Raw genomic sequence first — 15,203 nt, forward strand, 5'->3', positions numbered from 1 at the left:
TTTTGGGACAGGCTTTCTGTTGGCAGTGCTATCAAAAGCGGCCCACGTTTGAACCGTCCTATACAGGTAGGAGTGTTAGGAGTCTTAGGATTTTGCATGAAAGCTCCCTATCACCCACTGACTGAGTAAACCCATTCATTTTGTACTCGGCAGCGCCCTCTAGTGTTTGGCGAACCTAAGCACATTATCAAGCGCTAGTTCTCCTCAGTGGAAGTTCAATACCGGGATTTATAAACAGATGAAAATAGGTAAACGTGGATATTTAAAAAAATTATATGATTATATTTGGCATTATATATATGCCATGTTATTCATGACATTTTTTTCTTACAGATTTGACAATAAACGAATACACTAAAACTCAATGCATTTAAATTGACCTTAATATAGTACCATTTCACCTAGTAAATTCAGTAAAAACAAGATAGCATATTTGCTAAGCTCAGTTAATAATTAATAATCCTTTAATAAAACAGTAACCAAATCAAAGTTACAATTATTACAATTTATAACTATAAAGTGGCTCAGTCCAGTCAGTCTTCTCATGCTTTAGCAGGAGCTGCAGCTGTTTGCTGTCTAATAAACATGGGTTTTTATACTAGATAAGCATTTTCTAAAATGTCCTAAATAAAGTTCATGTACCTATTAAGCACACATCCCTATTTGAGCTCAAATTACTTAACTAAAAAAATACACTAAAAAGTTGATATTGATATGATAAACAAATAATGTGTTTTTACTACTTAATTCATTTGGTTTAAACCAATCAGGTAACTATGCACTAAGACATGGCTAACCATTCTGTTCATGGTTAATTAATGGTTAATAGTTGTAGATTGGTCTCATTTTTTTAAACAATTCAATTCATTATTGTAAGGTTAAAGCTTAAAAGGTGCAGAACTCTAAGGATCAAGCCAGTGTTACATCAACAAGAAAAAATATAATTTAATAGACATTATCAATATTGATTGTTCATATTAGGGAAATGTACTATTTATGTCATATAATATATTACTCAGAATTTATATTTTTTTAAACAAAATTTTCTGCTGCTCCAGTGAACCTCAGTTTTCACCCTTTGAGCTCATTTACATTACATGTCCATGTAAATATTTCACAAATAGACTTTAAACATTCACTCAGTTACTTTTTAAATTAGAAAAAAAAAAAAAATAAAATACTAATGAAATATTTTCACAGCCTTGAGATGAGAAATCTAGAGCAGAATACATGTAATAAATGTAATAATGGGATATATAATTAGCCTATTACAGAGAGTGAACAGTGGGGCAAAAGCACCAAATTCCCCTTCAAATATAATGACATATACAATGTGCAGAAAAGGTAGAAATCCTCACAAATTTGAAACATGCAATCACCAGTAACTTTAAAATCATCTGATGTTTAATTTTTAATTAATAAAAGCACTTTCCCCACAAACTCACCTTGTTAAATATCCATAGCCAACCATTTGGGTAATACTACATCACACTCTGCTGTCAGTGAAATAATGAACAAAGCCATTTAATGGCTCTGTTGCAAGATTGTAGTGGCTTGGTGTGTGTAATTGGTTCTTTCCCTTCAAATAAATCATTTTTCAATGGTTTCTATTTATATATTTGATATATATATATATATATATATATATATATATATATATATATATATATATCTTTTTCTTTTAAATCAGTATTTTCTAAAAATGTCTTAATGTAGATTTTGGTGAGCTTAATAGGTACATTGCCCTAGATGTCAATCTTGCCAAGCATATATTACCACTAATATTCTTGACTGTTTCAAATCCTTGTGTTTTCCCTTACATCTGCCAATGCTGCCAACCTAGTGGTTTAACAACTGCACTGCATCTGCATTCCATTACTTGTCCCCTAAGTAGTGCTGCATTGCATTTACACCATTTGTATGTCAATAACATAAAGGTCCGAAAAGAATAGCTGGTCATTTTGTATGGGTAGGGATGTAAGAGTGGTTGTTAATGACCATCCTGTCCAAAAGCTACGTGTTCGTCGAAAGTTTCAAATAGAACTTCTGCCTACGAGCCAGGTCCTGCCTGAGGCCATGAGACAGCTGCTTCTAAAAATAACCCCCCTCTCAACTACCACCTCCTCACTCACACTCCAGCACACAAATCCCCACATCCCATGCACACACACATGCCGGCACGACGAAAGGTGAAAAAACAACTTCCAATAACTTTGCCAAAGGGCTGACACCATTCAGAAGAACTAAGGTAGAGCTCAAGAGTGGCTGATCAGAAGCATGAAGAGCTTGAAGTTCTTGGCAGCTGAAGGCTTTGTTCGGAGTGGCCCAAATGCTGGTAAGAACCTCAGCAGTCTGTCCTACAACCTATACCCAATACTGTTCAAAGCCAGCTACCTGCAGGAGGCATCGGAGGTGCTCCATGACCTGGTTGAGTTGTGGCCTCTTACGGAGCTCAACCTGCGCAGGCTGTTGGGCAGAACGCCGGACTGCCAGGTTGATCTGACCTCCCGCACCTGCAGGCTCTGTCTCACAGCCGTGCTGATTGGTTTAAGGGACTACATCATCCATGAGGCGACAACATACGCCAAAGTCCTGCGTGTGGTAGATCTGACGGGCCTGCAGGACACAGAGCACCAGGTCTGCCCCTGCGGACGCACACTGGGCCGCTGGGGCCGCACTGACCTGCTCACTCGAATGTGCTACGAGACCCTAGTGGCCATGCAGGCTGGACAGTCAGCTCCATCTGCCTTTGAGTTGGAGGTGGACGTCCTGATTGATGCTTTTGTCACGGGGCGAAACTATGAAGTGGTGGCCCAGGCCTTGATTCTGTTAAGGCACTGTCCACTCAAATTGCGCTGTGTGAGTCTGCGCATAGATTCACTGCCTCTCAAAAACCTCTTCTACCTGCTGCGGCTTGCCGAGCCCAAGGGTCTGAGGAAGCTGGAGGTGGTGCACAACGTACGCCTGGAGGCTCCACACCTGGAGGTGATGTTCTCGCAGCTGCAGTTCCCTCAGCTGCGCTCGCTCACTCTGCCAGCACAGGCGCTGAATGTGCGCAGGCTGGGCCCAGATGATCAGGGCCTGCTGGGGGTGCTGGGAGAGCTGATGAGCAAGATGGAGGAGCTAAGGGAGCTCTACCTGGGCTTCTCCACACTCACAGGACATCTGCGCAGACTGCTGAGGTGAGAAGCCACTGTCTGTTTAAGACTTTCAAACCTTAATATTGATCATTTAATGCATAATCAAATGGGTTAGGTTGGGTTGGGCTGGAACTGAACTTACACTACATGTCCAAATTTCTGTGGAAACCCCTTCACTGGATGCTACTGTTGACACAGATGTGCAAATGCACACACAGCTTGTCTAGTCCCTGTAGAGAAGAATTGCCAATAGAACAGGACACTATTGGCACCATGCCTAATGCAAGGAGTGCGCGAGAGGGGTATAAAGCCCCTCAGTATTGAGCTGGGGAGTAGTGGAACTGTGCTCTCTGGAATGATGGTTGGTGCTCCGTCCAATACTTTTGGGATGAGTTGGGGATGCAATTAAATCCTTACAGCAGTGCTCCTCCAAAATCTAATAGAAAGCCTTCCCTGGACAGTACAGACAGTTACTCAGACCCTTGATTTTAAGAAACAACGAATTAGCAGGTGTCCCAATACTTTCGATCATACATCTTTGATCTACACCTTTTCAGTAATCATTCATGTAAGGAGTATCCCTGTCCCATGTGGCACAGTGGTCCTGCAGAGCACATGTGTGCATGCATTTAAAAATGGCAAGGGTCAAATTCTCATTTTCATAAACAGGTGATCACAAGCACCTTATATATGCCCTTATAGCGGCCTTTGACAAGGACCACATCGATGCAGGCTCAGCAGCAGCCTCTTACCCAGAATTCCTTGACATACTGGCAAGGACAGAGTTTGGGATGTGCTGGAGAGACAGATATTCACCCAGATTTCTTCCTTGTACCCTACAGCCAACTCAAATGTGAACTGAAGGCCTGCAGGTGCTCCATTTGGGTCAGGGCACATGTGTGACTCTAAATGACCCCTCTTATTGGCACAGCAAAGTCTTTTCACCTCAGCAACGACCTTCCGTGGGAATACTCTCTCTCTCTAAATATCTGGGACCTAAATAGTTAATTTGAGCAATCCCTCATGCAGAGAATAAAAACTATACAACTTCTGTTTACAGGGAGAAACCTCAAAAGCACCCACACTCAAAAGAGGACCTCTAGGGTCACAAACAAACATAGAATAGACTCATCTTACATATTTAAAAAGTGCCTGTATTCATTAATTACTAGAGACTATTCCATAATATATAAATTAGCAAAGAAATATCTATATGAACCAAGAGGGGTCCAATCACTCCCTTCAAAGCAGAAAATGCACTAGCCTAACCACAGGCTTTGACTCCTTGATTGTTTAAGTGGCACAGGACCACAGTGTGTTTGTTTTGCCTAGCTGCTGAAATGCAGACAGCTGCTCCATGCCAAAGCAACAAATAGGCCACACCATGTCCCTGGCAGCCAGGCAAAGTCAGTGTGCAGATGGCTGATCAGCTGAGTGTGGTAAAAAAGGTTCTTAAATATATAGTACTGTGCAAAAATGTAGACACATGTAAATTAGAACTAAAAATCTCCTGATCTGGGCAGTGTTCATTTAAAATGACTACACATAGTGTTAAAACATCTCGAAAGCGTCTAGTGATTTATTGTTATGTATGGTTATATAGTTAATTTGGTAAATCAGTGCTTAAATCCGTGCAAGCTGCGTTCTTCAGACTAGCTCACAAGATACACTATATGGACAAAAGTATTGGGTCACCTGCTCATTCATTGTTTTATTTCTGAAATCACGGGAATTAAAAAGAGTTTATCCTGCTTTTGTTGGGAGGAACTGTCTACTGTGCAGGGATGACTATCTACTGTAATATGGAGTATTGCTGTGAAGATTTGATTGCACTCAGAGAGCACAGTTCCACTACTCCACAGCTCAACCCTGGGGGGCTTTACACAGCTCTAGCCCACACCTGGCAATAGGTTTATATTTATCTGCTCCAGAGAGTCCTATTCTATTAGCCGTACTTTTCTACAAGGACTAGACAAGCTATGTGTGTGCATTTGCACATCATTTTTATATACTTCTCTAGAAGAAGAAAAAAGGCATAATTGAACTGATCTAAGGTCATGTTTTAGCAAAGCATCTGCTAATTCCCCTAATTTTATTAACTGTCATATATGTATATATTTGGACTCTACGATGTCTTATTGTTCTATTAATTTATACTTCAGAATATTACTGTTTCTTTCTATGGTACCCAGTCCTCTGAACACCCCACTGCAGTGTATAGAACTGGCTAACTGCAGCCTTGGCCCAGTGGACATGGCTTACCTGGCCAACAGCCTGCACAGCGAGTTCATAGTAAAGCTGGACCTGAGTGGCCATGTGGTGGCTGACCTCTTTCCCAACACCTTCCGTAAACTGCTGCATCGCTGCTCAGCCACACTCACCAGTCTGGGTCTGGAGGAGTGTGGCCTGGCAGATGAGAGCTTGGATCTCCTCACCCAGGCGCTAGCACCTTGCCGTGGCCTGCAAGAGCTCAAGATCCTGGGCAACCCACTGACCACTGGAGCACTGCGCCACCTCTTCAACATGCTGGCACAAGACTACCCAGCTTTGAGGTAAAAGCGTCTAGCACATATCCTCTCAAATATCTGTTTTTACAGGGACCATAATGTAAATTTCACCCCACTTCATTGCTTATGTAGGTCCAATAAACAGTCATAACCCATACTTACCTGATAATCAAACCCAAAGATCAAACCCCAATCTGAAACAGATAACAGATCAAACATCCCCTGGCTTTTTAAACAGTAACAGACCTTAAATATTACACACTTGGACTTCTGTACCTAGTCCAGCTCTACACCACACACATACATTCTTAAACAGGCTGTTTTGACACTGTGCCTTTGAGACTGATATATAAAACAATTCCCTCTTTTCTGATTGGCTGCCTTAATTGCACCTAATTTGAACATCTTTTAAATACGAAAGAATATGCGTTTATAAATAATGTGTTATTTTATATACACCTGCCTTGGAGATTTCCCCCTATTATTGTTAATATAATTTGGCTTTTGTGAAAACATATTTCTACAAAGTAATTTCAATAAAACAAAATAGAATGTAAAACCCTCTTCAAAAGTGACTAAAATTCAGGCCGAGACAATTGGTGCTAGCATTCTCTCAGTTAGTGAAATTAGGGTCAGTAAATGTGTCTCAAGTGACTGTAATATACCTGTCTGGAAGGTCTAGTCACTGGTTAATCAGTATTCCTGGCAGCATTCCTACAAATACACCATGAAAACAACGAAAAAAAACCCTCCACACAACTCAGAGAAAAGCATATTAACGAGCATAATTTAAAGGACAGATCCAAATCACTGAACATCCCCTGAATTTCAGTTAAATCAATCATTAAGAAAAGGAGATAAGATAATCCTTTATTAGTCCCACAGGGGAAATTCTCAAAAGCAGGGCTTGTCCGGGATATATATGGAATATATCTGTCCTCACAAACTGACAATAATCATGCAGAAAAGAGTCTAGTGAGGGAGGCCACCAAGACACCCATGTCTACTAGCTAGACTACTTGCACCAATTGTCTGAACTGCTGTTGAATTAGGTCGGTCACTGTAATTAATGAATATTTATGCGGTCACTATGTTTTATAAATAAAGGCTTAATTATGTTGACCATTATTCCATATATTAAAACAATAAAAGGGGGTAAGCACTGTACAATAACTTATAGATTCATAGATTGTATATGTATGTAAATATGTTAATTTAAACAGTCTAGAGACCAGTTTATATTGGATCACTACACAGTATTTTCATCCAACATTTTAAGGGTCTTTCCAAGATTTTAGACTGTAGATTATGTAATGTAATTATCTATAGTTCTCTACCACCAGATTTAATCACAGATTTGATCATTTACAGCTTTGTTCATCATGACTTTTTTCTTCATATTTTTGACACGGCTGTCGAATGTTAAAGTTGATCAATGCATTCATTAGAAGGGGTGGCCACCTCATACAGTGTATGAATAAATAATACACCATTTAAAAAAAAAATGAGTACAGTGCATAGTATACTTGATATACTTTTGGGTACTTGTCATTATTAGGTATATAGAGCTACCAGTTCCTCGCGACTGTTACTCTGAAGATGTAACCTACCCTCTGGATGATTCCACACTGCTGAATTATGATCAGGAGAAGTTCAACCAGGCCAGAACAGAACTGGTAGGCATCCTGGAAAGAGCTGGGAAAGGACATGTGAATGTATGCTCACCATTGTTTGGTGCCTATGACCCAGACATCCGTGAGACAAGTAATGAGCTTGGAGTTTCCATACTGCACTCCTTTAATAGCATCATAGGAAACTTTATTAGCACTGTGGTGAACGTTAACGAAAGGAGAGAGCGAGGCCTGAAGGAGTAAGAGTGAGTGAAATTGCAGTAGTTTAGTTCTGGTCCTACCTAAAAGAGAAGCAAAAACCTTTGTGGTGTACTTATTTCTTGTACTATTTGTTGTACTATAGCTGTTTTCCTTGTGTTGCAGGACAGCAGAATGTGATTTTGCATGCCTCAGTATATAATTTGAAAGTGTGTAAGAAAATGGTAAAAAAGAGCTGCTATTAAACCTCTATTAAACTGGTTTTCTTAAAAAGAGTGTATTACAAATGTGAACACTTCATTTGAAAAGATTATGGGTTTCCAAAACAATGCAGTAATGGTTAAATTAAGCAATTTGAGAAGACCAAACAATCAGAAAAAATCAGAAAAGGAAATTTTAATGAGTACAGAGACTGAACAACTGATAAACATAATCTTAAATACAAGACAGCAGACATCACACCAATGAGCAGGATTTCACCTCATCCTGTTCATTCGATTATGGCTGCCACTGTTCTTTCTCTTTCCTTTCACGGATAACCTCCTTCACGTAGGGTTCAAGGTAAGGCATATCCTACAGGGCACACAGATACACAGAGTGTGAGTTTCAGTCATGACTATTAGATAGATCTTCCTACACTAATGTTCAGGTAGTAAACACCTGAAACCTGAACACAAGGTGTGAACCCAAGCCCCCTTTTTCAGTACTGTTTTAAACAATGCCTTTGCCGATCTCACCTCACCACTCACCTCACAATCTCAGCTTAAAGCCCTAGGGAACATTTTTGTATAATATTAAACTTGGGTGTCATCTTTATAGTTTACTGAGATTTTGATATCTTCACCATGACTACGTGCCGTGCCAGCAGGGCGGGGTATGCATAGGCGGGCCATGGATCACGCTGGCTACGGTGCTACATCAGGACCTCCTATCCTTCCTAGTTAGCAGCCATGACGGATGCCGTCCAGAAGGTGACAACAGGAAACGCAGGGCAGACGCTCCACTAGTCACGGCTTGAGCTTTAACTTGCTAGGTTAAGCTTTAGCTCTCCAGGTTGCTCAGACTCAAACAGGGCAAAGCCATATTAGCCTTGTGATTGGTCAGGGTTACGCTGACAGAAACCTGACCCACTTTTTGACCCACACAAGATGGCAGAAAAATGACATTGCTTATGTGAGCACCATTTAGCTCCAGTTAGCACTGGTCCTTCTCTCTCAAATTCCTGTTCCTGTGCAGTTCCTAAAAAATATATACATATTCCCTACCTCCTCAAATTTCGTCCACTGATCTTTCGGAAGAATCTGCTGCTTCATGGAGAGGTCAAGAGCCCTCTTGATGCGAAAAATGCGGTCATTGTAGACTGACTCCGGAAGGCGGAGAATAGCCTCCTTCACATCCTGGTTCTCATAAACAGTATCGTCTCGCATTAGACCTGAAAAGCATAAAATTACATGACATGATTTTTCCATACTGGGACCTTGGAGAATAGTTACAAATGTCAACACTCAAGAGAGAACTTTACTGACCAAGCTTGTTAAACCCGGAGGCATTGTAGTACCACTTCCTGAAGCCCAGAAAGAGCCTGCCAGTAGCTGTTTTGGGAACAGAAAGCAGAAATTGTTACAAATAGAAATCAAAATGTGGATCACTGAAAAGACTGTTAGTAATGGACACATAACAACCATCAAATTCATACACACTTAAGCTGAAAACAGTAACTTTACGGCACAGGTACAGAACAGATGTACAATTTTAAACTGTAACCGGCAGATTATTGCTGCTAACCGTGACCGGTTCTCAGACAATTCGTTATATTTGATCTGTTACACTTCTGATGTAAATAGTGGCAGCTCAATAAAAGCACTTGGGTTGTATTTGTATGCTGTTGTACTGTTAGCTGTAGTGTATGAACAGCTCTGCCCTTCCTGTGGCAGACTAAAGTTTATTCCCTGGCCAGACAAGCACACCACACGACACCAAAGTGCCTGGTCGAGACTCCTGATGCTATATCCCCCTTCTTGTGCAACATTATACAGATGTAAGCTCAAACACCATTTGTATTTGAATTATTATTATATAAAAATAAAAGTACTGCCACAATATACAATGCATCCCAAGTAAATAATAAGGAACAAAAGCCTAATAAAGGCCAGCTGTGGTGGGAAAAAACACACTGGAACAGTGTAATAAGGCAGCTAATAAAAGTCTTGCCACTAAAAGGCTTTATTATTAGGCTACATAGACTTTCAGTGTCTTGGCAAAACCAAAGAAGCCGTACTAGACATGATTTACTGACTACACTAAGTGGTGCCTGTAGTGGGGGCTCAGTGGTGGAGGCATTGGGTTATTGATCACAGGGTTGTAGTCCACTAAGCCGCCACTGCTGGGCCCTTAACCATCTCTATTCCAGGGTTCCTGTACCATGGCTGCCCCAGCACTCCTGTACAAGTATAAATAACAAGTCAGGGCACATGGTTAGGCAAGACCCAGTCATTTAGAGTTAGACTACTAATAACCTTCATCAGAACACAGGGCCACAGATGGGTTGTAAGATATCCATCTTACATTATTCGCACCCAAAGCCAGTAAAGACAAGGCTTGGCTACCTTACTGGCTAAAAGGCATCTGAAGGTGTCATTAGCTGGTTTGGACGAAACACTGCGGCGCTATCACGTACAAAACGACCTCAGCTGAGAGGAGAGCAGAGGAGAGCAGAGGAGAGCAGAGAGAGGCGCTGCGAGCTCCCTGATCTGGGGGACAGTCTGTAGAGGACACGGCGTTGAGGACTAAGAGGACAGAGCGGAGACACGCACGACCCCAGTAAACCCCCCGAGCGGACAGCCACGGCATCCACCTTCAGAACAAACCCACTCTAGACCTCAGCCACGGCGTCTTATCCCGAATCACCCACAAATACCACAATTATTACCTGGTGCCTTGGACGCCATCTTCGGTGTCGGAGAGAGCAGCAGAGGACTGTGGGAGCTGTGACGTTACCGACCTCAACCAATACCAGCGATTTGTGAGGGTGCGTGACGTCACCCCCCCAGGGTCGGTGTCTTTTAACCCTTAAAAGCCTGAAAATGCAAATTATCTAAAACTGGAGTGTTTAAATTATTTAAATAATAATAATAATAATAATAATAATACTTATGCGTATTTAAAATAAATAAATAATTTAATTAATTATTTTATGAGCATATTTGATGGTAGGTTGCAGGTTTTTTTTTAAAACAAACTAAAACATATAGAATACAATATTGTTTAACCTCTTATACCTTTTTTTACTCAAGAATTTATGTTTCTGGTGCATGCAGTGCACAAATAATTCACCAGGAAACAGCAAACACACAGCTGATTTTGTTATCTTATTATATAGCAAAATATAGCTACATTTTATTTTTCATTGAATGTATTATACATCATTGTTAGCAATTATAATATAATTATAATATTAATTATTTAATATGCACCTGGTTTTACATTTTTAAGACCCAAGCATGTTTTATTTCTTGCTGTAGGAATTGATATGTGTGCTCTGCCAGATTAACATCCCATCACCAACAAGCTGGTCTATTAGAATTGTCCAGTCAGCTCTGTCAGGGTCTCTGTGTTCTTGAAAAGGGTTATATAAGTTTCATGTATTATTATTGTTGTTAATATTATTTTACACATACATATGGGTCTGTACAAATCCTAGCCCAAAATATTTGTTTTGACCATCTAATCTGAGATCAAGCTTCTATTAAGTACCATTACAGCCCAGTGTTTATTTTCTATTGTTCCCATTATTCTGTGGAAAAAAAAGTGGAAAAAAAGTAAACCTGATCTCATCAGCTTAGTCCAGTTCAGGGTTGTGGTGGCAACTGGGCACACCCAGAAGCCCAGGCATGCCTTCAGCAGGTCTTAATAAAAAGGCAATTGTTCATTTTTCTTAGGGTTGTACGCTCTTGTTACACAATAATAATAATCATCATCATCATCATCATCATAATAATAAAATACTACAAATGCAAGAGCAATTTCACACTGGTCAGTTTATCACAACTTTTACATCGTTCTACAAATATACTTCAACTGTCTTTCACATGAACACACTCCTGCAAAAGAAACGTGAAAAGACATGGACAGAATATAAATACATAGTACACAGTGTCAGATGGACTGTAGATTCCCAAGAAATGTCCCTCTTTTAGTATTAACTACAACGTTTTCTGAAATCGTTTGAAATCATCAGGAGAAGCTAAGGCCACTTCAGAGCAGAAGATCTCATCAGGTAGAGTCACCAGGCGCTCCAGTGAGATGTAGTTGGGATGAGCTGGATCATAATGAGCCCGGTCTAAGTACACAAGGAACAAGTGTCGCTCTTTTATACGAAGAAACTGTGCATTTAGGACCTGAAGAAAAACAGAAAGAATAATGAAACAATCACTGCCTTAAATTAAAAACTATTAAATTATGTTTTTACTACCAAATGACACATAACAAAAAAAATTTGTCCCCCATCTCACAATGCTTTATGCTCTTTCCAACAAGTCGCATGAAATAGCATTGCTAGTATACCATTTGAGAAAACCTCCCAAAAGATGTCATAATTCACACTGTTAAATAGACTAGCTCTGGTGGGGGTAAGGTTGGTGGGAAAGTGATGCAGGTCTAACATACCTGTGGGAACTTGGCAATAAGGGAATGAGGCACACCCATAGTGTTGTGGATGAAGTCAAACACTTCTGTCAGTTTCCTCTTATTAGCTGTTAGGACTTTTGGGACCCTTGTGATGATGTGCTGGATTTCCATTCTCCGAAAGCCAAACTCTAGCTCACACACCTGGGTGAGAAGAGCAAGTTCAATGTTGTGTTTTCTAGAACAACCTCAGCAAATAACCTAAAAACATGTGCAACATCCCAAACTGTATATGTTACAGCAATAGCTCATATCAATTAGAAAACAATGCACCATACCTTCAGGTTCTCCTTTACTGGCTCTAAACTACCACACAGTAATCTAGGCAGACGAGTCACAACATCTCGCACCTGAAAGCACATGAGAAGCATTTAACACACACCCATATAAAGAGCTCTACGTATAATAACAATCAGAAGAGAAAAATAAAAATCAGGCACCAAAATTTACTGTGTTGCCCAAATGTTTGTAGACACCTTGGCGTTCAATGTTTCTTTTAAAATCAATAAATATGATTTTCAGAAGATTTATAGTATAAATAGAGGTACTAATAGGGTGTCTCCTCTATTTGCCACAGTACCAGCCTCTACTCTTTTAGAAGGGCCTTATACAGTAGGGCAAAAAAGTAATAGTAATGTTGTAATAGATATTGGAACACTACTGTGCCCATTTTAACACATCCCAAAGTAATAATAAATAAAACACTATAAAAAATAAAAAGTTCATCCTCACCTTGTGAGGACTCAGGCCCAACTGCTGCTGAAAAAAACCCAGACGGTTGTCCAACCTCTTAACGCTGAAGTTGAGCAGATATGGAGCTTTGCTTACCATGGCAGCAACTGACTCTGAACTGAACTTCTTTGACTTCAGATAGGACACCCTTTGACATAAGAATTAAAATCACTGACACGGACAACAGTTTACAACACAACCAATGCACAGAGCTACAATAGAAATCCTGCACAGCAGATAAATAAAATAAAATAGTTAATAGATAAAATATAATAGTAGCATCATTTCAGAGGAGAAATGTTCTACTAATAACAAAACAAAACTGAACTAAGCTGGACGTTTTTCAAGAGAGAAGCAATCTCCTCAGCTCACCTGTCCTGCAGATTTTCCACGTTCTCTGTGAGTATAAAGGGGTTTTTGGTAAGCAGAGGGCCTAGCTGAGAGTCTTCAACACCCAGGTCTTTTAGGAAAAAGAGTCGTGGTGCCACATCTGCTTCGAAGTCCAGTCTCACCAGCATGGAGCCCACATTAGGCCTCTGCTCTAGTTTTGATAGATTGACGCCTACGAAAAGATGAATGCCATGTTCACACAAGGAGCATCTAATGACAATAAAATAAACATAAACACTAAAAAAGAAGACTTACCCAGCTGAACCAGTTTCCTTAAAGTTTCTGATTTGTCCACATAATCTCTCAGGGTGAATGTGACAGGGGGCAGGACAGAAGGTACACTGATCTGTATGGCATCCTCCTCACTGATCGGATCAAATGGAGATGGATCAGGCACTGCATCCAAATCTGTGCCAAAAACAAGGTCACAAAATCTCTCAACAAAACAGCAGGTTAAACATTTTACAAATGGTCGCAGATACACAGGATGGACAAAAGTATTGGGACATTCATTTTCATTCATTGTTTCTTTTGAAATTAATAGTATTTAAAAAAAGTTGATCTTACTTTTGTTGGAGTAACTGTCTCTACTATACAGGGAAGGCTTTATACCAGATATCAGAGCTTTGCTGTGAGGATTTGATTGTATTCAGCAACAAAAGCATTACTGAGGTCAGGATGTTGGATGATTACCCATTCCACGTCATGGAGCACCAACCATAATTCCAAAGAACACAGTTCCACTGCGCCACAGCTCAATGCTGGGGGCTTTATACCCCTCTAGCCCACATCTGGCATTAGACATGACATGCCACTAGGTTGATGTTTATGTGCTCCAGAGAGTCCTAGTCTATTGGCAGGGCCTAGACAAGAGGAGTGAGTGTGTGTGTGTGTGCGCGCGCAATTGCACATCTGTGTCAGCAATGGGTGCAACTTAAAGTAGCTGAATGCATTCATTAGAAGGGGTGTCCACAAACATTTGGACATAGTGTCAAAATTAAGGAGATATACAGTGGCGGAAATAAAGATATATCAGTGGCTACAGTGATCAAAAAAACCCTGCAAGTCTACATACCGATCATCATCTGATCCACAGGAAAGGACACTGCTCCACTGGTTTCCTGCTGCCTGTCAGGGTCCACTACTTGTGCTGGAATGTTTCCCTCATCTGTCAGAGGAAGAGCAGCGGTCCTTGTTTGAGTGACCGACGGCTGCTCGGTGAGGAACCGAATACCACAGGACTTCCACCTCTCCCTGCGACTCTGGGAGAAGATCTGATGAACCAGGGATGCCGGACTGTGGCCAGATGTTGTTGTGGACATACAGCAGAGGCCATGAGCTCCAGCAGATCCTCTGTACTGAGGAGTGACCGAGGGCTGAGCTTTTCCCCACAGCAGCGCTGACGAGCGCAGCACACACACACACCGCCGGCAAACATACATCACTAACCGGACTCAGCAGGGGCACTGGGGTGACCCGGGGTTAACTAACTAACTGTAGCTGTGATCGATGAAGAAGCAAGGAGGAATTACGAACCCGTGTATCTGAGACTGCTGAGCGCCGACTGGACAAAGCGCAACAACACACACCAACCGCCAAAGTAATCTGTTAGATTAAACCTTTCTGACTCACTTCAGCTACCCGTTTCACAGCCATTCATACTGATGGTCAAACTCCATCTCCCTCTCCTTCACAGCTCCTGTGCGCCATGCTGATCAACAGTTCACGCTCCTGCACAACAGGGCACAGCGCCCTCTACTGGACTGGAGCGACAACTGACCCGTTAGTAGCAAACGGTGGCAGATAAAGCACTTTTCTCCATGTTATAATAATAATAATAATAATAATAATAATAATAATAATAATAACAGCAGCAGCAACAAGAACAACAATAATAACAAAAACAATATTAACAAAAATAA

The 15,203-nt window shown here is 40.8% G+C and overlaps 3 protein-coding genes across 3 annotated transcripts; 1 reads left to right on the plus strand and 2 right to left on the minus strand.

The window, feature by feature from the left end:
- The first annotated feature begins 2,274 nt into the window (after positions 1-2,274).
- lrrc14b (leucine rich repeat containing 14B) lies at positions 2,275-7,521 on the plus strand. The gene is made up of 3 exons (XM_072674878.1): positions 2,275-3,182; positions 5,333-5,692; positions 7,206-7,521. Exons 1-3 carry the CDS (start codon positions 2,278-2,280, stop codon positions 7,519-7,521), a joined length of 1,581 nt encoding a protein of 526 aa, XP_072530979.1. The 5' UTR covers positions 2,275-2,277.
- A 331-nt stretch (positions 7,522-7,852) lies between these two features.
- uqcrb (ubiquinol-cytochrome c reductase binding protein) lies at positions 7,853-10,492 on the minus strand. Its single transcript, XM_072674879.1, has 4 exons — positions 10,406-10,492; positions 9,003-9,068; positions 8,742-8,908; positions 7,853-8,049 (listed from the first exon to the last, which is right to left on the minus strand). The coding sequence occupies exons 1-4, from the start codon at positions 10,422-10,424 to the stop codon at positions 7,975-7,977; spliced, it is 327 nt and encodes a 108-aa protein (XP_072530980.1). The 5' UTR covers positions 10,425-10,492; the 3' UTR covers positions 7,853-7,974.
- A 791-nt stretch (positions 10,493-11,283) lies between these two features.
- Positions 11,284-14,994, minus strand: mterf3 (mitochondrial transcription termination factor 3). Its single transcript, XM_072674880.1, has 7 exons — positions 14,357-14,994; positions 13,537-13,689; positions 13,264-13,453; positions 12,892-13,039; positions 12,438-12,509; positions 12,142-12,303; positions 11,284-11,873 (listed from the first exon to the last, which is right to left on the minus strand). The coding sequence occupies exons 1-7, from the start codon at positions 14,721-14,723 to the stop codon at positions 11,679-11,681; spliced, it is 1,287 nt and encodes a 428-aa protein (XP_072530981.1). The 5' UTR covers positions 14,724-14,994; the 3' UTR covers positions 11,284-11,678.
- Positions 14,995-15,203: the final 209 nt, after the last annotated feature.

This window comes from Salminus brasiliensis, chromosome 3 (assembly GCF_030463535.1).
Source record: "Salminus brasiliensis chromosome 3, fSalBra1.hap2, whole genome shotgun sequence".
Classification (NCBI taxonomy): Eukaryota; Metazoa; Chordata; class Actinopteri; order Characiformes; family Bryconidae; genus Salminus; species Salminus brasiliensis.